The sequence below is a fragment of the Spea bombifrons genome, chromosome 12, assembly GCF_027358695.1.
Source record: "Spea bombifrons isolate aSpeBom1 chromosome 12, aSpeBom1.2.pri, whole genome shotgun sequence".
Taxonomy (NCBI): Eukaryota; Metazoa; Chordata; class Amphibia; order Anura; family Pelobatidae; genus Spea; species Spea bombifrons.
Window position 1 is genome coordinate 30,279,275 of NC_071098.1, and position 24,604 is coordinate 30,303,878.

At 43.4% G+C, this 24,604-nt stretch overlaps 1 protein-coding gene across 1 annotated transcript; it reads left to right on the forward strand.

Annotated features, from left to right (window-relative positions):
* Window positions 1-970: 970 nt before the first annotated feature.
* Window positions 971-21,017, forward strand: PHLDB3 (pleckstrin homology like domain family B member 3). Its single transcript, XM_053452271.1, has 15 exons — window positions 971-1,168; window positions 9,404-9,646; window positions 11,623-11,754; window positions 13,634-13,771; window positions 14,071-14,199; window positions 14,717-14,872; window positions 15,165-15,275; window positions 15,863-15,946; window positions 16,182-16,272; window positions 16,421-16,610; window positions 17,226-17,304; window positions 18,678-18,809; window positions 19,081-19,294; window positions 19,419-19,504; window positions 20,011-21,017. The coding sequence occupies exons 2-15, from the start codon at window positions 9,422-9,424 to the stop codon at window positions 20,143-20,145; spliced, it is 1,902 nt and encodes a 633-aa protein (XP_053308246.1). The 5' UTR covers window positions 971-1,168; window positions 9,404-9,421; the 3' UTR covers window positions 20,146-21,017.
* Window positions 21,018-24,604: the final 3,587 nt, after the last annotated feature.

Consider the following 24,604-nt stretch of genomic DNA (forward strand, 5'->3'; position numbering starts at 1 on the left):
GTCCTGACAAGGAGCACAACAGGAGGGGGGAGGCCTTAAGGGTAGTTTCACCCTGACCGGATCCATTCTATGCTCGTTCTGAAGGATTCCTGGTGCAGTAGCTGGGTTCTCGCCCCGGGCCCCTGCCCGGCTGGGTCTTGTTGCTTCTGGTTAAGACGAGGACTAAAAAGCTATCTTTCAGTTGCTTAGGAATATTTTTTTTAACCCAATGAGTGCCAGAGCGAGTTAAATCCCCAGCATGCGTCCAGAGTCTGCAGGCCGGCCTATCGGTATCTAGAGGGGGCTGCAGATAGGGGCCAGATGTTTGGCATTAATGAGTGTGAGGGGGCCGCTGCCGGCCGTGGGGGGATGTGCCTGGTTTCTGATTAAAGTGAAACTCACACAGCCTATTGTACTCCGGGGGGGGGGGGGGGGGGTAACACAAAGGAATTTAAACAAGCTTTTCTGCAGGGGTACGAGACGTCGGGACAGGGGGTAGCAACTTTTGGGACTCCAGCTGCTACTCCCATCATTCTCAGTCAGGGGATCCTAGAGAATGTTCTCCACGCTGTAGAAACAAGTAGAAAAGGGAAGCTTATTTGAAACGAGGAGGAAAAAAGAGGCTCAGGTGGAATGTAAGGAAATTTTACTTTACTGAGAGGGTGGTGGATAAGTGGAGCAGCCTCCCAGCAGAAGTGGTAGAGGGTAATACAGCGAGGGAATTTAAACACGCATGGGATAGGCATACGGCTCCTGAATCTACGGCAGACTAGGAGGGCCGAACGGGGCCGACCTGCCAGCAGATTCTAGGTTTCTATGCGTTATGGGTGCAGTCGGGTGAAACTGAAGGTGACGGAGAGACAGAAGAGGATCTGGGGTGGGAGGGTTTAAGGCACTGTGGGCGGGGTTTCAGTGAGTGTGGGAGGGGCCGTGTCACTAGTCTCTGAATCATACATTGTGTTACACGCTCACACGCAGGGTATAGGCAGAGCGTTCGCAGCTGCAGGAGTAGTGGATTTGTTGCCGAGAGCACAGGCTGCGGTGTTACAGGGGCACAGTTTCTGTCGGGGACCCCCAGGCGGTGTAGTCTGAGCGGGGCAGGAAGGATCCGCTGTGTTGGAAAGACTTTGCCCCGGGGATCAGAGGTGACCGAGCTCCAGATCAGCCGACTGCAAGAGCAACTCAAGAGGTAAGTGACCCCTCTCCTCTTACCCCACCCCCCCGGGGCTTTACCCCAAACAGTGACCCCACACATTTAAATCAAACTGTTATATACCCATTGTACAGCGCTACGGAATATGATGGCGCTATATAAAACAATAAATAATAATAATGATAATAAATAATAATAATAATAATAATGATAATAATAATAATAATAATAATAATCATGTGGCGCTGCTCCTGGAGACTCAGAATCTTCATGAATTTCTTCCACTACAATGTATCTAGTTTTAAAAACAAAAAGCAGAATGTTTCCTCGTTCAGATACAGTATCGTTTCATCATAGACGGACCCCCCCCATCTCTCCGCTTTATATATATTTTGGATGTAGATGGAGCCGTATGTTTATCCTATGCATGTTTACATTGCTGTATTACCCTCTACCGCTTCTGCTGGGAGGCTGTTCCTCTCGTCATTTTATGACCTCCGTATACTACTTAGCAGGATGTATTGATCCCAAAACAAATGGGCAGTGCTGTATGGGGACATGTGGTCTTAAGACCCTTGGGGGGATTACTTTCAATGGTCATGTTGTGTTAAGTGCATCGGCACCTACATGCTATATATATATATATACAGAGAGAGATGCTCGGGGTAACCCTGCTCCCGAAGTGCTGTCTTATTTCTTTATTGCCCCAAATGGCTAAAAAGAGGTCTTTTAAAGAAAAAAAAAACATGACATTTCCCACTCATCAAAACAGGAAATACCCACTCATATTTTACGGCGTTTTGGCTAAAATGTTGCTTCTCAGCCTCATATTTCAGCATCTGAAGGGTTTATTCCATTTATCTTTCAAATTCCATTATTTGCCCCAAATTAACCCCTCTTTTTTTTAAAAAAAAGTTGTTTGCACCCCGGCCCCTAAAGCGATATTCTCTCTATGCTGCAACGCCACATAATTTATTCACGGCACGTAAGTGTTGGCTAATTTGAAGACAATGGATGTTTTATTGCTTAACCAATCATGGCTGAGTGTTCCGAGCAATCATGGTAATAATTTTTACTAATGCACCTTAATTTAAAAAAACTTTTTTTATTATTTAATCTGAATCGGGTGGGTAAGTGGAACAGCCTCCCAGTAGAGGTGGTAGAGAGGGACTTTACACATGCATGAGCCTTTACAGAGGAAAACTGGGCAGTCCCACCAGTCTCCCACCATTTTTTGAATTTCCGCGTCACAGCTTCTGAATTTATTAAACTTTCTATACGTTTTTGCCCCACAATATCACGTTTCCAGACAGCTGCGTATTAGCTCTGTTATCTAAGGACCCCGACGCCTTATCATACTGCCTATGGGAAGCAATAGAATGGCTCAGACTTAATAACTCACTGGGACTCTCTGACTAATGAAAGTCTATGGAGGGATGGACTTCATTAGCATTGCCATAAAGCATCAGCTCAGTGTGGTGTTTGAGCACGAAAGTCACCCAAAATATCACATGACTGACAGCAACGGCGGCTCCAGGTCTGCAGATACAGGGGGGTTATTACTGTATACAGCGCTGGGGCTTTTCATAGGGTGTGTGGCTCCGGCCAGCAGGGGCTGCGGTGACGTTTGGTAAGCTCTCCGTTTCCAGCTCGTTGTTTTTTTCCCCCCCAGGTGCGGACAGGTGCAGGGAAATGATGTGCAAATTACGTGACCAGATCACGCCGTCGGGTTTCACCTTTTTTCCCCTAACCATTCAAATCAATGAATAAAAATAGACTCGGCCCTTTCTGCCCTCGAGGGGGGCTTTTGTAATATTAACCCCTGCTTGTCAGCGTATAAAAAATGCCCTTGTCCTCATTATCCGTAATGGATATCAGGAAGCCCCGTCAGCTATAATAGAATGAGATAAAGCCCTAAACGTCTCACGCTGTGCTGCTGGAAAGACAAATGTCCTTAAATGACCCATCAGGCTGCAAAGGGTTAAACGCGACCCGCTGATTATTTTCTAATATCTATCACCTCGCGTGACTTCAGATAGTGAGCTGTTCCGTTGTATCTGTGGATCAAGGAAGCCGGGTTCTGATAAAGGGCAGGGATTTGTGACATGGTTAAAATCAGGAAGTTATTTCAAGGTAAATAAATAGTAAAAGAGAAAAAATTAACCCCTAGGTCGCAATTATAAATTTACATAAATTAAAATAATAATAATTAATATGTAATATTATTATTATTATTATTATTATAATTACAATCCACAGAACTGACCAAAGTACCCCACTTCTGTCTGATCTTAATTATTTGCCCCACCAGCCCACCCTGCCACCATGCATAATCCTTTGAAGTTCTGATTCAGATGAGTAAGGAGCAGGCACGCTGTTTACTGTTGTATACACCATACACAACTTGTTCTCTAACACGTTTTACCCTCCATCCCCCTCTCACCCCTTCCCAAACAGAACACCCCGTCGTTATATTTACACACAAATAGCGTGGTATTTGGGGCAAAAGCCCTGCAGCTCTTGGTGGACGTATGTGACCTTGCAGGTTAGTCTGTAGGACAGTCAGCAAAAGGCAAACTCTACCAGTATGGCATTTAATCGGGGATTAGAGACGCAGGTCGAACCTTCCTTCCAGTGCAGAAAGATCTCCAGTCTCTGTGTTATTCTATGAACGTTATGGGGTCTATTCACTAAATGGAGAGTCGTGGTTCCAACTCGCTCTTCATTATGAGGAGCCAACACTGGAAGGTTTCTCCAACAAGAAAGGCTGAGCTGGCCCTGTATAATGTAGTATTTAATGGATGAGGAGACTTTGAGATATCACAGATTTAACTATACATTATACAGGGCCAGCCAAGGTCTTCATGCAGCAGAAGCTCAGTGGGGCTGGTTCTTCGTAATGTGAAGTCGAGGAACAGAAACAACAAGTCTCTTCCTTTAGTGAGCGGACCCCCTGTGTATGAACCTGAACGTCGCAGGATCTTCCACCCAAAGTCAATATGGCCGCCTATCGGGCTGAGACAATGTTCTGGCCGGCCGCATGGTCAGCGGTGGAGTTTGAGCTGAAAGCACTTGAGATAAATCATTAAAGGCTAAAGGATCTAAACATTCCATTTGAGATATCTACAGAGAGAAAGATATTTCAGGCGATTAGAGGCAGCCAACGGGCTTCTGTTCCAAAGCTCCAAGACATTTGTCATTTGAAGAAGAAGTCTCTGGTTTTAGAGATGTTGATTCATGGAGTTGCCTACTGGCAGAGTTATTATTTAAATCCAAACATTACATGATGGATTTACAAGCATGTCACGCCCTTGACAAACCCAGTGGCCGGTTCCCATTACACTCTTCACCAACCCCTGGGCTTCTTGGCAGGGAAATGTAGGTCGAACGATGGTGACCTGCTGGCGAAGGCTTTATGCTATGACTCGTGTTTATCTGTGAGCTGGTAATAATGGCTGCCCACGTTGTATGAAGAGCACACCTGTGATTTTTATAACAGGGCAGGTTAATGTAAGGCTAACGCTGGCCGGCTCGGCGATGACACATTGAAGGGCTTGGTGGGGTGGTGTGAATTTAATGATATGTCTTGTGCTGTCTCTTCCCGTACCGCTCCTCTTGTGACTTTCACATTGGGGTTTTTGTATATTGGGGCGCTCAGTCTCCGGCATTGGCCCATAAGCCTGAATTCCAGTAGGATGGCCACCAGGTCAGGGTCTGGCCACCAGCGGCAGATCGGCTTGGCCACACTCTACGGGAGCATAGAAACATAACTCACGGCCTATCCAGCCATCGGTCACATTCAGTCGTCAGGAGTGCGCTGGACTTAAAGTGCCAGGGCCACCTCGTCACCGACCAGTCCGGCCCTGGTCAAAACGTATGGACCTTGAGTAAGGAGTGGACATCAAGGTCTTCTCCTTCACCCCCTGAACCATGTCTAATCACTAATCTGACCCTGCGCGTTATACTAACAAGCCATGTTCAATATCCATGACGGTTCATGTTGGATGTTATGATGTGTTTGCATACCAATGGACACTCTGTTTTGTGAATTGCCCTCTTGCCCCCTCCTATCATTGTTAGGGCATTATTAGAGGGTTCCATCGCATTGAGCGCTCAGTGTCATTCCTAGCAGGGTTGGAATATTATTTTTTGAGCCACCAAAGGGATGTTCTGTAGAGATCAACATAGGCAACAGCGGAGGGTATCAACGAGGGGGCTGGGGGGGTGAAAGGGGCCCCCGAGATCTACTAGTCCTGGTTGTATTGTTGACATTCGAAAGGGGTTACCGGCAGGACCGGCGGCACATGAAAGTTGTGTAACTAAGATGATGCAAGATAAACAGGTAACGCAAACACGAGATGCGTTTGTAATGTGTGTGTCAGGGACGCTCTCGTAATTAACCCTTCGATGTCAGCTAAGAGAAAAAAAAATATTGTGTTGGTTATAGCAGATCTAAGGATGATGGACGTAACTCAACAGGAAAAGAATGATATATTCTATTACCCCGTTTGATTTATCTCCTGCTGTTTCTGTACACATTATCGGGGCTTTTAGGACCCTGCGAACCCCTCATACCCAGCAAACATTCTGACCTCCTAGAAAAAAAGAGGTATCAGGGGAGGAAAGAGGGACACATGGGAGCAAAGAGGGGCATCAGGAGAGGAAAGAGAGGCATCAGGGGAGGAGAGAGGGACACAGGGGAGGAGAGAGGGACACAGGGGAGCAAAGAGGGGCATCAGGGGAGGAAAGAGGGACACAGGGGATGAAAGAGGGACACAAGCGAGGAAAGAGGGGCATCAGTGGAGGAAAGAGGGGCATCAGGGGAGGAAATGCAATGATTTTTTTTATTTATACATATCTCATCCCTTTATCATTGGCCGGCATGAGCCTGTAACCGAGCGTCTAAAAATAAACAATCTCTCCTAGTTATGGTTCCTTATCTCTACACGGTTACTGCTGAGCGCAAGAGTCATACCTGGGAACTCTGTCAGCGACCTTCTGAATATTAACCTCTTAGCTGCCTTTGTGTGAGGCTTGCCGGATCCATACTGGATCGGGGATCTGATCGGCTGGGGACAATCAAATAGCGGATCCGATGATAACCCTGAGACTGGGGCAAAAACCCGGAGACCTCCCAGGTATTACCGGCATCACTAATGCGCGGGGTATTTAGGATACACAGTTATCCACTCGGTGTATGTGCGTGAGTGTGCGTACGTTTACTACACAGATGGGCAACTGTGTGTCTGGGCACATGTCGGGGCAGGTAGGGAATGAAATAATAGCATTGTTTGACCCAGAACATTAATACCCGTCACACCCAATGTGAGAACAAGCGAAGCGTTTCACTCCCAGCCCGGGATGTTTCAGGCGTTTATTGGAATCTAACGCCTCTTAAATCCCGTCGCCGTCAGCAACGCACGGCAGGACCCGGCGGCCACACATAGGAGCCCCGACGCGCGGCTCCAGCCATGCGCGGGTTAACACAATTCCTCTCTCTGCCGCTCTCTCATACCTTTCAACGTTTCCTAATCCAGCGGCGGGGTCACACGGCCCCCGCGTCACGCGCTATCTACGCCGTGATAAAAGGGTGACTTTTCCACCAAAAAAAAAAAAAAATCCCTGGGATTAAAGGTGCCGTTCCACTTACTTTATGATCTGCATTTAGTGCAGAACATTTTCCCAGCATGCACCTGCCCTCCTCTCATTAGGAGAGTGTTCCGCACACGCGCATGGGTTTAGTGAATGAGCTCCCTAGTCGGTGACCACTTAGCTCTTTGGGTCCAGTCCTGGCAGACGCACTAAGCTAGAGTCTACCCCAGCCTGGAAGTTCAAGATACTTGGCACGTATATACCCTATACATTGATAAACGGCATTAACCCCCCTCCTCCCCGTCATCCTCAATCCAGTGGAATTCAGCCATAAGGATGTATAACTTTTCTTTTCTACGGACTTTACGCGTCATTAAACGCTCACTACGCGGGGCAACAAAGCCCAGAGCTTCCGGAGCAGCGGAGTTTGAAATAAATAATGTTTTTCTATTATTGCTGCATCGTTGGAGTCCCGCGGAGAGATTTACACAAAGAAAATACTATTTGTTTCAGGAAAATCTGATGATTTCCTGAAGTATTGCTGGGTTTTATGGGCTAAAATGAATAGATTTCGGGTCATTACTATGCAACGTGACGGGTTAGAGGCGGACGGCTCCTGCTTAGGTCCAGTAGGGTTGAGGGGGGCATCGCCGGAAAGTCACTTGTTGGTCACATTGTCTGGCAAGCGAATAGTCAATACAGTCAAAAGGTACCAGGAACCCCAATGATGTCCTTCAACTGCGACCCTCGTGCCGGGATGGATTGTCAGAGTGTTGTTATTATTATTATGATTATTATTATTAATTAATTGCCCCAATATAATCATGGTATCTCCTTCTTCTCCAAATGTTCCTGAAGCGTGAGAAACTGGCAGATCCCCAGTATATTATCTCTGACGTCACTATTGCGGTCGGTTAATGCCCCCCCTGGCATTGTTGGTGGCCCATCATTGGGTTGTAGAGCAGAAGTTGTGTTTGGGGACTGGCTCACCCGTGTAGTGACATCATCGTTGGGTAATTTGATTAAATGCAACCAAGAACCAAAATTATAATAACATTTTACCAAAACATACCATACCATAAAATAACACATTACCCTGATGTTACCAAATTGTTTTTTTATTCTATTTTGTATTATATTTCATTATTATTATTATAAATGTGTATATTTTGTTATTGTTCTCATTATAGAGCTGTTGTGATAGTCTGAGCACAGACGGGAGCCGGGGAGGGTGTAAGATCTGAATATTTCATGATGCAGCTTGTTAGGTCATTGTATGGGAGCATTGTTTCGGAATACAGACTCTTTGAAAGGAAATTGTGCTTTGAAAACATAGGAACCCTTTTGTTAAAGAACCTGTAGGCTTCGAAAGTTCCAAACCTCGATTATAGAATAGAGCTTTCCAATCGCACTCTGGTAGGCATAGAGTTATCTTACGAGTTTTAGAAAACCTAAGCTTAGGAGCTATCAGGTGTATCTTTGTATATACGGTCCTTTTTGGTCTTACTTGGTCCTTCTAGGTCCTTCATGATCCTTCTTAGTCGTATTTGGTCCTTGTTTGTCCTTATTGGTCTTACTTGGTCCTTCTTGGTCCTACTTGGTCCTACTTGGTCCTACTTGGTCCTACTTGGTCCTACTTGGTCCTTCTTGGTCCTTCTTGGTCCTTCTTGGTCCTACTTGGTCCTTCTTGGTCCTTCTTGGTCCTACTTGGTCCTTCTGGGTCTTACTTGGTCCTTCTTTCTCCTACTTGTTTCTTCTTGGTCTTATTTGGCCCTTCTTGGTCCTACTTGGTGTGACCTCTGCGAATCAACAATGGAGCCCTTATAGACTGTATAAGAGTGGAACTCAAAGAGGATAATTAGTTAACATTTTTTAGCACATTTCTAGAGAATTATAATTTTTGGTTGGGCCGAGCTAAATTCCCTTCTTGCCCCGGATCTGATAAATAGGTTTTGGATTTAATTCTTAATAATGTTTTTAAATAATTTGCCATTTATCTGGTGTAAAAGACAATTTCCCTTTTTCTGTAATAATTTCCCTCTTTTAAAACGTATTTTTATCACGTCTAATCGAATACAGCCAAAAGAACCGATACTCGGGAGATAAAAAAAAGGGAAGCGAAAGGGCCGGGCAGAGCTCCAGAGAAAGCAGACGTAGCAAATCATTGGGAAGTACCTAGACGTTTGGCAGCATTTTTGGAAACATGTTTTAGTTTCCATCTTTCACTTTTTTTAGGGGGATATTTGGTGAAATGTGATGTCATAACTTGTGTTTTCGTTCATGGGAATTTCCCAGCTTTTCGGATGGGTCTCCGTGGGAGAAAGTGTCTAAAAAGGGAAAGGAATCCCTGAGAAAGAATTGATATTTTCTTTGAGGTATCTGACGTGGTTTTGGATACTTCAGAATACCAAAATAAATGCATTTTTCTTTAAAAAAAACCCAACCTACATTAAATGTTATTGTTCTATTTCCTTATTCTCTCCTTTCATTTTAGCGATACCTTCAGCGAGTTGAAGTGGATTGTTAAACTTACAAAGTCCGTTGTATACATTAAACATGTATGCTTGAGTAATAAAGCAGAGAACCCTAGAATTCATCCAGATCCCAATTGTGGGGACTCAAGGTGTGCTCAGTCTTGAAGTTCTTCTGCTGAATGTATATCTGTTTCTCTCCCCACAGCCCGTTCCTTGGTCACTCATGGTTGTCGCTCAACCAGGATCCATCCTGGGGCAGTCAGAACTTCCCATCCATTTAGCTCCGTCCAACCATTCAATGTCACCGGAGAGAAAGGGAGAAGAGGACTGTGAATTAGAGGCGCCCTGCGAAGAGCTGGAAGGGGACTCCGTGTCCTCAGAAGGTGGACGGATGACAGACAGCACTGATGACGAGGAGACCAGCAGCACAGAGAGCTCTCATGCTCGGGTGAGTCCTTCCACCGGCCATGGTCATAGTCAGAGTAACAGAATGACACAGATATTAAACCCCTTCCTGTAATGACAAACCATCGTGGGTAGGTATGCTTAAAAGGTATCCTAGCCAAGGATCCTTGAAGACTTGACTTGCGTGTAGAAGATATCTTGGACATTGTTGGATTAAAATGAGTCGGAAATCTTCATATAAGAGCATTCGTAGAAGCACTCCTCGTGCTAATATTTTTTAACGTGGTCATGGTGACCTAAAAGTCTCTAAAGTTCTAACATTAAACTACTTTGGTTAGAATGTATCCACCAAAAATGGATTTTGCTTTTAATCCAGGAGGACTTTTGACCACACTTTCTTTTTAGATATTTGAGAATGTTTTCATTAATCAAGAGCGTCAGGGCCAACGCTTGGCTGAGTGGAACCACATGAAGCTTGCAGTGCAAAGCGTTCAAGACGCGTATTCCAGCCTCACGCACACAATGACATCATACATCGGGAGCAGCAACATAAGATGAATCCGCTCCCATATGTCAGCTCCCTGGATTAAAATCTCTCTGTAAAACACAATATAAATATAATTATAGGTGTCTGATGTGGAAACAAAAGAGGCGTCAGTCAAGCTAACGTATATATGGACAGACTTCATTTTATTTCTGCTAAAGGCTGCACCTTTTAGTTAGAAATTCAAACAATAACCTTTGATTTTGTTTAGCTTTAGTTCTAGAACTCCCTTTGGAGGAACCAACGAGAGGGTGCTACAGAAAGTTTCATGGTAGATAAGAACCGAGTGTAGGTCCAAGGTTCCTGATGGTTCATCTTGCATACGGGGCAATTTTTCAGAAATCTGTCACCAGGCTTATGGTGACCTATCCTGGATATGACAGAGGTAACTGTCCTGTTTGGTCTTCACGGTTGGACTTGTGTGTCCTCGGAATCTCTCGACAGGATGGAGTTCTGGCCACTCTGTGAGGCTACTTTGTGTTGAAATGTTTATTACATATGTTAAAAGAGAGGTAGTCCCAGGGTCTTGCATACGTTAAGTGATATGACCTAGAGGGTCATGGCAGGGCACCAGCAACCACTTCTGTTCTTACGACCACATTTTGACCTGAGGAGATACGATGGGATCATGGAAGGTATATCTTCCCAGCATCAGGTCGTATTGAATGTTCTTCACGGGAGAACCCCGGAACTCTGGTGTATTTTGGTTTCAACAATATTACCTACCTCTCAGCTTTCTATCTGAAGCTTCCATCACCTGGGTGAGATGATTAAGTCACCTTCTGACACTTCAGCTGGCCATCCATGATGCATAGTTAGAGTTATTCGTGAGAATAACAGGACTTTTAATTTACCGAGATACCAAGGCCTTGCTGCTACTACTGATCCAAAGGGAATCGGCCAAAAGGTTAAATAAAACCATACAATACTTGGTTTCTAAATGTAGCAACCGACTGATTATCGCAACTTCAGATAAGGCTCGGAAATCGACGTCTTTACCCTCGTCCTGGGTGAGGGACAACGTGAGAGGGAGAGCTTAGTCAAACCTAAAGTATGTTGTCACATTCCCCGCTGATGTCGTAGCGAGTGCCAAAGTGACAGTGACATCGCGGGGCGATAATATGAGGTCACCAGGGATGGCCAGAAAATATCTCAAGAACGCAAATGCCACTTTCAGTTTATCCTTTCCAGAGAACATAATAATTCTGGTTTTGTCAGACGCTTTGAATGTAGGGACTGTAAGAAGCGCTGCAGGAATTGTTGGAAATAGGGGGCATCGGGGAGGAAAAATACATAGGGTTTTTGGCACGAAGAGGGACTGGGCCTCCTTGACTTAAATAGTTCCATCTGTCCTTTTGAAGCACATGTGGCCCCCGCAGTTGGTATTGAGATAAAGCCGCTATTGTTACGTCGGTCTGCGTTATTATTACTATTAAAGGCTGCTGTCGCTAACTGCTCTCTTTGTGCCCCCCCAGAAGGAAGAGGAGGTGGGCAGCCAGGTCCAGAGGAGGCTGGAGATCGAACAGTTAAAAGTCATGGGTCGGATTTCCCAGCTGGAGCAAGAAATCCGAGATCTGCAGCTGCAGCGGCGAGAGTTAAACATCGAGGTAATTCATACGGTCGCTCTACAGACTCCCCGGAGGCATTCAAAGGGTTAAACAGGTCGCTCATGCTTAAAATGCTCATTAGCCTCATTTTTTTTCCAGGAGCCATGCATGTTTAAAGTCCCTCATTATATTAGCTTCTACCACTTCTGCTGGGAGGCTGTTCCACTTATCTACCACCCTCTCTGTAAAGTAAAACTCCCTTCCGTTCCATCTCAGCCTCTGATTCTGGTTTCTAACATTTCTCCTCCTTTGAAATAAACTTCCTTCTTGTCCTTTGTTATATCGTCGCCCCTCTATATATTTCTATCTATATAGTCATTCCTGAGCTGTCCATCATTTCTAAGTGCCCCTCCCCCAAACTGCGGTGGCGTCACCATCCGAGGCACCGAGTAGCCGGACAAACCGGTATTTCTAGAGAACGCTCCACGAGGGGAGGAACCCGAAACCTGAGGAGGAAGCGGGCGCCCCCACGCCGCCTGGGGGGGCCGCATCACTAAAAACACTAAAAAAAAATTAGGGAAATCACTAATAATCATCTAAACCCACGAGGGTCTTCTAAACTCTCTCAGCAACGCAAGAGTTAATAGATTCCTTACAAAAAACTAACAAAGTAACATAAATCTAAATATTTTCTTTATCCTGTAAATAAACATTTAATTAAAGGCAGGAATAGGAATCCCCCCCCAGACTACAACTCCCATCATTCTTAACCAGGCCGTGAGAGTTACAGTCTATAATCATGGTTGGCTGAGATAATGGGAGTTGTATGATGCAAGAGCATATGTCTATGTATAGATTCAGGAGCCCTATGCCTATCCCGTGCATGTTTAAATCCCCTCCCTGTATTAGACTCTACCACCTCTGCTGGGAGGCTGTTCCACTTATCCTCCACCCTCTAGGTAAAGCAAAACATTCTTACATTCCATCTAACTCGCTCGATGCATTGAGATGTGGCCATTTCTGTGTCGGGCTGTATGGGTAACGCGTGTAGCTAATGCACCTAGAAATGTCTCTTTCTATTACGAGACATCCCTAACAAACAGAATGTCACTTCTGGCTCCTCCTGTTTGTACAAAAACCTGTCCGCTGTTTACGCTGTGCGGCGGAACAGGTGCGCACTGCCAGCGTGGGTGTTGTGACAGTAAAACAAAAGATTCACTTAATGCGACAGGATTCTAGTTTCCTCAAGCAATGCGCCGTTTAGGAGATCGTTGTCTCGCGAACCTTCAGAATTTCGATCAGAGGAGAACACAGGAGAGGTCAGTAAATGCCCCCTTCTCCCGATCCATAAGGATGAATGGGACCTTCTCTGCTGGTAGTCAGCGGAATGTTTACACTGGGAGATTGATCACATTTATCATTCCATAAGCGCTCCAAATGGAGTTAACCACCCCAGACGTTTGACGTGCTCTTGGATTTCCAGGTATGTCAAACCGTTTTGGGGTGCCCTGTCACCAAATTGGCCAAGATTTTGGGTTAAAAAACCCAAAACCACGAGCTTTAGCAGAATAATTTCAATGTCAATCTGTGGAGAGTTAGAGCAGGTGTCATAGTAGAAGAATGTATCTTATGATGGACAACCTACCTTAGTCAACAATGACGCCATCATCTTAAAAAGATTTTCATAGTCGCTGTAAGTACGGAGTATCAATTATCTGAAGACAGGAGCAACTGAACGAAGCAAGCACCATGATACATTGTTACATTCCAGTAGACATCATTGGTTGCTACGGAGGAATAAGCGGCCATCGTGGTAGGCCTAATCGTCATGGGTGGAGAGTCTTCTTCAGCAGTTGAAGATCTAAGTCATATGGAAGTTCCTCATGGGAGGGGCTAATTTCTCATCTTTTTTATCATTCCGTCCCCCCCCCTCTCACAGGTGGAAATGGAGATAGCTTTGTTGGAAGGGGAGCTGAGGACGGAGAGGAAGAAGATGGAGCAGGAGGAGGAGCTGATAGGCTCTTTGCACGGGCAGCTGAGAGAAACGGAGAGGAGGTGGCAGGAAGAGAAAGAGAAGGTAATGATGGGGCGCACCTGTTTATCCAGAGCCTCTTCTGTCAACAGCTGAACAAATGCCTCTTTCATATCTGATCATAACAGTTGTTATCTGAGAGATCTGTGACTAGTATGATTGCTCCTTCACCGTTGAAAGAAGGAGTCCATTTTTATTCTTCTTGAGCTCTTTTGCTCCACGTGCTTGCTGATTTTCCTTTGACACATGTCTACGTAGACAGCTGTGCCATGTAGCTCTTCTCCTTTATGCCCCTTCTTCGGGGGGGTGGACTAACTGAAAATTCAAATGCCGTTCCATCGCAGGACAAGCTCCGTCTTCAGGTAGAGAAGAAGAAGGTCCAAGATCTCGAGCAGAAGATATCCGAGTGCCGTGCGCAGTTGGACAAGCAGCCAGAGAGCTTACGGGAACAGTTGCGGAAGCAGATCCAAGAGGTGGGTGGAATTAGGAAGGGGTTGTTTGTGCGTTCGCCTGCACCTGTAGATACGTTGTACTTCTCAAGCTGACTCACGATCGTTGACATTCTAACTCGAAAAGGCTCTGTGACCGCTTCATATGTTTTTAGCAGATTTTTATTTAAATCTGTTCAGAGGGAGCGAGGAAGGCTGCTAGCGGGGTTGCCGATGGATAAGTCTCTTTAAACAATCCATATATATTTAAGGGTTGTTGCCCAGCGGTTTTGGACGGTGGTCAGAGTTCCATCAGTAAATGAGGAGAGGGTCTCTATCGGTGCTAGCTCTAGCTCCTTGTAGGTGGGTGGAATTCTAATCTTTGTTTCTTCCCTAGATGTTCTATAGGGGGTTGTGTAGGGTTAGGCTTTAGTCATCTGCTCTCCTCTCGTATTTGATGGAGGTTCGTCTTGCATGTTACCTGGCCGAGAATGGTCTCGGCGTATGGAAGCGATGACATGTTTGAGGAGTACAATGAAGTGAAAAATGTCATGTATTTCAGATGATGGAGACTATGGATACAGCTGTGAAATCCTTCGACGATCTGGAGTTCCAACAACTGGAGACCGAGAGCAGCCGAGAGGAAGAACGCGAGGCTTCATACAGACAAATCTCGCAGGACATATCCAGGCAACAAAATGAGCTGAACCGGCGGAAGGTCAGTGAAGGTGGATATGGATATAGCAGGATTCCATCTCCTTTTATGATATGATTGTGCAGTAAAAATACAATTAGTGGAGAAAAAAACCATCTGAATTTTATTGGTGATTCAGAACGCTGGTTCAGCACTTTTTATGGAAATTATACCCACCAAAATATTGAGAAATGGAGAAATAAATGTATAGGTCGATGAGAAGAGGTCTACATATATGTTGTAGAAGAGGCACTGACTGATTAGAAGACATACTTGATGGTCTACAAAATACCCAACTTTTCTTGTTTTTGTTCAGGATAAGGTGCTGCGTCTGGAGGAGCAGATACGGGGTGCGCAGGACCAGGCAGCGGCCGACCGGCGCCGGATTAGCGAAGAGAATACCAAGATCTTCAAGTCGTTGAACCAGGTACCAGCAATGCTCGCTTTATGGGGCTGCAAGTCAGAGAGCGTCTGAGGATGAGTGCGGTTTTTCTGGAGAGCGCAGACATGGGGAGTGGTAAAGAATAAAAAGAGATTGGGTAAAGACCGAGGACAAAGGGTGGAATTAGAAGACCGCACACACGGTTCTAATTGTAGAACAACAAATAGATTCTTAACAAGGCAGTAAAAATGTCAATATTCTGCCATTCCAAGTCACCCTAATCCACTGCATAGTCTTTATGGAGATGAAAATACCTGTAATATGTTTCCACTTGATGAGCGTGTCGCTTGATACAAACATGTAACATTCCACAAGGTGTGACACTCGTGGTAGAACCATTCAATGTTAGTGGCTTCCCATCATGCTTTACTACTCAGTGCTGGTTTTACATCCGCTTCAGAACACACATTAATTATCATTTTTGTAAATGAACATGTTTGGCCTCCAGCTATCTCCTTGATGGACAACGGCTTTCATCATCCCAAACCATACCCCTTATATCAAGTGTTAAAGGTTCTTATTAGCATTACCGCCGCTGCTCGGATGCCAGTAACAGTGTATCCGTGTTCTAGGAAAAGGAGCGCTTACTGTCACTCAGTGCCTTGATTGGGAAGGACTCAGAAAAACAGGAAAAAAAGGAAATTACCCCCAGAAAGGTTAGTCAAAACCACCATGCAGCAGCTGGCTGTCATACTGCTCTCTCCTGACGCCTAGTGGCCGGTGAACTAACTACAGTCACATTCCCCTTAAAATAAAGTGACCTTTATTACTATATTTAAGGTTTTGGATTTTTTTTTTAACTGAGGTTATGACAATTCTTTTGCGTCTTTGGAGATGGACTTTGACCCAATAATAACCGGCTTCTCTTTGGTTCTACTGTTTCTCCATCAGGGACTCCAGAGAACTTCCAGTTTACCCAGAAGAAGAGGTAATGCCCCATTTGTCCGGCCAACCGACAGACCAGTATCTCTGAATGGCAGCAGTAAGTGTCTTCACATCTTCTTCATTCCTTTACGATTACCTTCATTTCGAAATATATCAAGATTTACGTCCAGAAGGTCCTACCAACAAACGGTGACCTTAATAAAAGTTAGGAACATGTAGTTATTGACTCCTTTCTTTCCTGGCAGCCTGCTTGGAGAGCCTCGGTATTACGTTGAACCTTGCCGTGTCCTCTAACAACACCAATGGCAAAGCTGGACAGTCAGTTAGTCCAAGTCTTGAAAAAGCTCGGAGCCCTGATATCCAAGGAGAAGAGAGAAGTGGGTCAAAGGAAGGCAAATCTCAAAATGGCCTCGGAAGACTATCGGGCACCTATGGGTAATTATGGATTGGTCATGTTGGGCATCTGGCTTATCATACCCAACTGTCTTGTAGCTTTTGTCAATAGAGTTGCGGAAATTGGGATACTAGACAGATCCTAGTCTAGAAAAATGTCATGGGAAAGGAGATAAGATGGCTTGTTTAGAGTGTCGTTGACCACCCATGTGTCGACCCTCTGTTTCCAAATCTTTTAATGGAAAGAGCGTTATGCTACTGGGGAACACTGGTTCAGGCTGTATCCTTTTACATTCATTATATCATCTGATACAATGTATCGGTTTCTTAGATCCATTGGGCCTCGTACAAACATTTTGGAGGAATGACTACCTATGGTCCACGGTGCTCCACAGGTCTAAAACCCTTAAGCTTCAGACAGCTAGGAGAATATATCTGTTGAGGTTTTCAAAGATAGTTCTGATGCTAGAACCCTGCATAATGCATTTATTCTAGAACCCTAGAACGGGATGCTGATTGTCGGCTGCTAATTCTGTTTGAGGAACTTACATTTACAGAAAAAGGAAACTGTGTTAACCGGTCGGAGCTGAGCATTACTTGGCTGAGTGCCAGTCTGAGGGTTATATTTTGTATAATGGCTCTATTTCTTCCTCCAAGGCCCCTACCCAAAATAGCTGAGATTGAGCGCCAGCTGCGGGAAGCTATGGCGGAGAAAGAGCGCCTCCTAAAGGCCAGGGTGAGTACAAATAAATATATTCTATACAGCCCTCACTATATATTACATTTTTTGTAAATAAAATACAATATAATATTGGAAACGGTTTCTAAGAGTTAGTGTTTATACCCAGCACTGTATACAGTAATACCCCCCCCCCCCCCAGCGCTGTATACAATAATAACCCGCCAGCGCTGTATACAGTAATGTTGGTCGGCGACAAAAACCTGGTTTTATCCCATTTTGTCCCAATAAACTCCCTTTATCTGCAGACCTGGAGCCGCCGTTGCTGTCATTCATGTGATATTTTGGGTGACTTTCATGCTCAAACACCACACTGAGCTGATGCTTTATGGCAACGCTAATGAAGTCTGTTCCCCCATAGACTCTCATAAATCAGAGAGTCTGGCTGGGTGATTGAGACTGAGCCTTTCTATGGCTTATATGCAGCTGCCTGAAGACATTATAAAATAAATAGGTTTATTAAATAAGCTCAGTAGCGAAACGCTGTGACGTGGGAAGTTTTATTTAAGAATCGTGCGGCTCCAGGACGTAAAGCGCACCCAGTTTTTTTGCCTTCAAACCACGGATCTCACGATGATTATTCTGTGGCGGGGGTTTCACAGCCCTGTCTGTCTCGCTGCTCCGGCTCCGCAGCTGTCACGTGAAAGAACTTCTTCTATTTGAGGAAGTCAGACAGACGCTGGTAACCCTTTCCTTTCACAGACAGACATCACGGTTCCCGGAGCAGGTATGGCGAGCTCTCCAGCAGACGTAGTTGGGTTTTGGGGACACCGTGTCCCGCACCTCGACTTATTGAAATCTGTTTATAGAGAGATCAGGCGCTGCGTTTGTCGTCTGTATAACTCGTTATCTGTCTCTTGCTGGCTGTCTCGTCGCATGAATTGATAGACTGGTTTTTCGAGCTTTGGTCAGTGACATAAATAGCCCGAAAACGGAGATTTAACAAAATATATGACAAAAGGATTATTTTCCATTAAAGATCATTGTTCCTGAGAGGGTCTCAATATCTCCGTCTTGGGGGACAGAAGAGAGAGAGAGAGGGGGGATGGGAGAGAGACATTTAAATACATAAAGGTGGAGATTATTTCAAAGGAGGAGAAAGCACTAGATGGAATGTAAGGAAGTGTTAATTTATGGAGAGGGTGGTAGATAAGTGGAACAGCCTCCCAGCAGAGGTGGTAGAGGGTAATACAGTGAGGGTATTAAACATGCATGGGGTAGGCATACGGCTCCTGAATCTAAGACGAGACCAACGACTGATTAAGGTTTGATTTTAGGTAAATGTGTAATTATTGAGGGGTTTTTTATACGCAGACTTTGAGCGTTCCCTCTCTTTGCCCGTTAACGAGGGTATTTGTTGTATATTTTAGGAGGAGAAGAGGGCAGCTAAAGAGATGAAGACCCGGCGTCTAGAAATGGATCAAAGTCAAGCGAAGGAGCAATTACCGATCACTAGTCCAGCGACGGCGCAGCCAGCCACGGCCGAAGCAGCTAAGGAACCCGTAAGTGCGGAATAGCCGCTTTTCCATACGGACAGAATATGATTTCAGGTGTTACTTCGTATACAGAGCGTACCTTTTCTAAAACAGTTCAAAGAACCCTTAGTATTGCGATATTGTAATATATAGAAGTCTATTAAACACCCAAAACGTTGTAATTTTAGCACTTTTATACCATTTGAAAAAAAAAACATTTTAAGAAGTTTGGGTTCCAAGTATCAAGTATTATTTTGTTATTATTTATTACTCATTATTGTTTGCGTGCTCTGGGCAGGTGAAAGTCCTCTCCGTACCTTGCTCCCAAACATCGGTCGACCTCCGAGCGTACTTAGAGGCGTCGGGTCACAGCGTGGAGACCTGTCCACAGGTGCGGGTCAGTGCGTCGTGCTGCCGGGGGTACCTGGTCAAGATGGGCGGACGCATTAAGACGTGGAAGAAACGCTGGTTTGTGTTCGACAGACAGAAGAGACGCCTTGCCTACTACTCAGGTATCTGTCATGTGTATTAGTCTATATATTATATACAGATTTATCCATATATTCTATGAATTTGTTCTGTCCGTTGCTTCTCTTCGTTTTTACGATTAAAACCCGCTTTGTCTTCATTTATCAGATAAAGAGGAACAGAAGCTGAAAGGGGTGATATATTTCCAGGCCATCGAAGAGGTTTATTATGATCATCTAAGAAGTGCTTTTAAGGTAACCACCATTCAATGATATCATGCCTTCTGGGTAGTCATGACCTGCCAATGAGTGGCAGCCTGGCAAGAAGGTAGAGGGGCAAATACCTACAAACTGCCCTGTTCACGTTTTTTTTTGTTATTCGCAATTCCATGTTTGGCCACATGAGGGCTCTGTGATAAATTGCATTCAGGTCAATTAGCTGTGTATCCAACCAGACTGAACTCTATCTTCTCTATGGTGGCCTCCATATTGGTTGAGTGCTGGTAGACTTTGGCCAAGATTGGCCAGTATAAATCAAATTTGCTGCATTCTAGATGGCTTTTGCTCACAATTTGATAGAATCATAAAGCGGGATATGGTTACTTCCCAAACATTTAAGGTGCCGGCCTGTTCCCAGTACAACTTTATTTCAAGCAGGTTGAATGTGCAGCCGCGTTCCTCACAAACACAACGATAGAGCTATTAAAACGCTTTCATTACAGAGAGAATAATTGGTTCTGTTTTTGCTTCCCCCCCCCCAGAGCCCGCACCCCAAACTGACGTTTTGTTTGAAGACCTTCGAAAGGCTTTTCTGTATGGTGGCTCCAACACCAGAAGCCATGAGGATATGGATGGATGTAATGGTGACTGCAGCCGAGGAAAATTCTCGTTACTGAAGACTTGTTAATAAGATTGAGGCCAAGGAAACAGTTTCTAGAAGGACATCAGGATTGGAATGAGAAGTAAAACCAGAGGAAACGAGATGTGTTTTCTTGTGTGATCCAGATGACACATTTTTTAAGGCACATTGTGTCGGACGGACATTTCTAATTCTGAGTTCTATTATATATGTACATTATTGTATATATTAATGGACATCTGTGGACAAAGGATGCTCTCAACCAAGAGTTCATAATCTCTTCAACCTCTTATGGGGTTGGGTTGTATCTCTAAAGTAACAATGTGATGATGTCTTTGAAGATCTAAACTCACATGGATGATTTTTCTAGAAGAACAATGATTCCTTGAGGAACAGAAACCAAGAACTGTGTCCACTGGCAAGACACGAAGGAGAAGAATCGGTGGAGATTCTTCTACTCTTTGGAAGTTGGTCAAGTGAGTCTGGTGAACCCTTCGCAAGAGGACGTCTCAAGCTTCATAATCAATAGGGGTGAACTGGAGAACCTAGGTGGTCTTCTTTTGTAACATGCCAGGAGTTTGGTATTACTGGACATTTGACTTTATTTGTTGTGATCTCCAAGAGATTTTGATGAATGTATTGGCATGTAGTTCAGTGTGCGTAAAATGACTTTTAATGAGTAGTGATGGTTACGTACAACAGATGTTCAGCCAGGTGCCACGAGTAAATGGAAGAGCTGACAATCTGTCCCATAAGAATGGATCCAAAGGGGTACCCGGTAGTTTAAAGACACAACAATAAACTCTATAAAGGTTCTCGAAGTCCGAGGAGAACTCTGGACACTACTGAGACCTTCCTCAACACATACTGGATGTCCAGCCATGGCCTTTGCTTTGATGAGCTGCTCTCGCGGCATATGATATTTAAATTGGGATTTTTTTAAAGGTTCGTCATGTAGCAATAAGAAGGTCACCATTGGCCGCGAGCCGTTACTCATGTAAAATAAATCGCCTGTAACATATTTGTTGATATAAGGTTTATATGTTCTGTGATTCATGATACTGGAATATTTCCATGACTCTGTATAACCATCACTTATAGTTATTATGTAAGATCATAAATCCTTAGTTATTTTTTTTAGAATACTTATTATTTTAAAAGAAAAAACAATAAAGCACAAATATATATTTTATATGAAGGTCCGTTCTTTTACATATAACGGGTTTCTTATTTCTGTTCTTCTGTGTTCCTTGGCGGTTACTGACGCCGGTTTGTATGCAGCATCTTTGTGATTGGTTCCTTATTAGCTCCTCCTCTGACCTCTTCAGATGTGATTGGTGGAGAAGAAATATAAAAATATTTAGTTTAACAAAACTTTTATTTTGGCCCCCGAACATTCTATTTTTGTTATTATATATAAAATAATCTTTCTTTCTAGATGAATTTGTTAATTTCAGTTTCCATTCCCGTAAAAATGATAAAATGAATGCCGTTACGGGTAAAGTAAATATTAAATTTGTGTTGATTCCCCTGATTTTGGAGTAAAAAAAAACACACTTTTCTAAATTTTTCTTGAAATATTTCAGCCATCGTAATATACGGATATTACTGGCATAAATAATACTTTATATTAAATAAATAATAAAACGTTTTAGAAAAGATTAAATTGATGAATGGAACGCATACAGGATAAATAGCACAAGGCAAAAAAATTGAATTTTGGACCATTTTCTGGTAAATTGAACCTTTTAATAAATATATAGACCTCCCTGAAATTAGTTATTGTAGATTTTGGGACAATATAATCAGCGTTGAATGTGTTTATATGTCTATTGTGTGAATGATGGGTTTCTGTTCCAGCTATTAAAGGGTTACTCTTTCTCTTTCCTTCTATTCTATCTAAATTGGGAAACCGTATGTAAAACGTGTACATTTCTGGTACATTTCTTTACCGTGTTGGGTTTTGGTTTAACATGCTACATTGTAATGTATTTATTGTATATAAATAAACAACATGAATTATTTTATCTCGGTTCTTCCTTCTCTAATAAGCCGTTTCTCGTTATCGCCTCTAGAAGGTGAGCCGGGGCGATTTTGACCAAAGCTGTGTTTTGTCTTTGTTTTGTTTTTTCTCAAGATAGATTTTCTTTTAATTATTATTATAATTACTCAAAACACTAAATGAATCCAGAAAAAAAATATTAAAAAGAAAAAGAGAAAGAAAAGCGAGATGGAGAGCTAATAGTTGGGGCAAGAGGGTTGGAATCCATTAGAACAGGAGACCAGAGGGGCATCAAAACGTTGTCAAGGCCTGACATGGGGATAACCAGCCAACTGGGATCCAAGTTTTATGGAAAACCATTGACCCAAAGACACAAGCGAGTCTATATATCCTAGCTGGGATGTGATTGGGGATGTGGGGAATGGTCCAGGTCCAAACCATCTAAGGTCCCCAATGTATTAAGCTCTAATGAGATTGTATAGTAACGTCCAGATGTTGTCCATCATCAGTCACTGCTTCTACTCATCAAGGCAAGAGCTATGAAATGTCACCAACGATCCCACGACAAGTGGAGCGGCACCCATCAGAACTTTAGGCCGATGTTGGGTTTTTCCAAAGATATAGAAATATCAGATTTGACCGAGCTTCATCAGATCCAGAACCTCGATCCCGATGGGACAATTTGGGTTAAAAATCAGCAGGATCAGTAATAAAGCTTATATAAAGCTTAGTTATAAAAAACGTTGCAGTTGCTGAGCCGGCAGAAAGCCGTGTGTCCCGTGGACGGTCACGTGGAGAAGAGGAAGTACGTTCGGCAAACCCAACGAGCTCAACTAATTCACGCCTAACGTGCGCCACTGATTTTTTTTTGAGCTATAATTAACCATTTAACCCCTTGGCTGCTAAGCCATTTCACACCCTGGTGCTAAGCTAGTTTTCGGCATTTTGGTGCAGCTCACGTTTAAACGCGTTTCAAGTAAATTTCTTGGGAATAAACTATACAAACCATATATTGTTTTTTTCAGCACACCCAGCAGATTCCAAATATACCATTTTTATATGTGTATGTCTAATTAGGTTTGCAAAATACAACCAAAAATGGGAAAAAAGTGTAATTTTTCACTTCCAACTCAATAAAAACTAGTTTGTAATGTTATTTTTCTAAACTCTAATATCAAAACCTGTGTTGCTAAATATTTGTAGTAGGTAACCGGTCTAAAATAAACAGACATTGAGAACAGAAGACTGTGTTTTTCTAATATTTTATTGCTAAAAGTTAAATTTATTAGACTATCACAAAATTCATCTTTAAATTTAATGCATGGCTGCCGTCAATTAAACAGCTCTAGCTGCCCGGGATGTTCAAATATGCCAACAAAACTATATATTTTTAGAAACTACACCCCCAGCCGCAGCAAATGAGGTCTTATTTGTATTTGTATCACAAATCTGACTTGCACAATAAATAAGTGAATATCACACAAATAAAAATAAAAAATAAATAAAATTAAAAGGGACAAGTTCATTTATGTCTTCCGCACTCCAGGTTTGCCCTAGAAACACATGCAGCCCCTCATTTGATGCGCCAAGGGGTGTAGTTTCTGAAAATATATACTTTACGTACCATAATTTAACTTCCCAGCTGTCTAGAGCGGTCTAAATGCAGCCATCACCCCTAAATGTTTTAAGACAATTTTTTAACAAGATTCTCCAACCTGCCATATCTGAAGTTAAAGTGGTCTAGACATCTGGGAAGTGAAATTAGGGTACATAAAGTACACATTTCAAGAAACTACACCCCTTGGAGCTTCAAATGAGGGGCTACATGTATTTCTAGGTTAAAAGTTAAGTTCACAGATAATGATGGAATATGTCGCTTTGGCTAGAAAATATGTTTTTTCTAACCATAGCGACATGTTCATTTGTGTCTTGCCCACTCCAGGTTTGTCCTAGAAACACACGCAGCCCCTCATTTGATGCGCCGAGGGGTGTAGTTTTTGAAAATATGTACTTTTTGTGCCATAATTTAACTTCTTACGTGAGCAGTAATTCCACGTCAAGGCTTCAACCCTAATTACTGACCATTCACACGCCTTTCATATCTCCATTCACTCGCAGAAGCACACGCCATACTTTCCATACATTCACTCGCAGAAGCACACACCATTCTTCCCCTTACAATCCCAAAGAGATGATCGTAAAGGGAGAAAAAAAATCACTTTTACAGCAAAAATAAGTTTTGCAGTAAAAATGCAAGGGGCTCCAGGGATGACATGGTTAACTTACGTACTACAGGCTATACGGCTGATTCGGCCATTTTTAAAAAGGGAATGTGACTTTTTATAGCTGTATGATCGCTGTGGTAACATTGGCTACCACAGTGATCATTTAGCTAGAATACTTAAACTTTTTTTTTTTTTTAAGTTAAACCAGTTTATGTTTAGATAATTTAATTTGGGGGCCTCTAGGCAATTTTGATCTTTATTTATCTGCC

What these genes read in the sequence shown, in the direction of transcription:
- PHLDB3 (XM_053452271.1), top strand. Translation starts at nt 9,422, where the DNA reads ATGGTTGTCGCTCAACCAGGATCCATCCTGGGGCAGTCAGAACTTCCC. An exon ending in ATGAGCTGAACCGGCGGAAG is followed by an intron (nt 14,873 to 15,164) that starts GTCAGTGAAGGT and finishes GTTTTTGTTCAG; the next exon opens with GATAAGGTGCTGCGTCTGGA. An exon ending in AGGAAATTACCCCCAGAAAG is followed by an intron (nt 15,947 to 16,181) that starts GTTAGTCAAAAC and finishes TTTCTCCATCAG; the next exon opens with GGACTCCAGAGAACTTCCAG.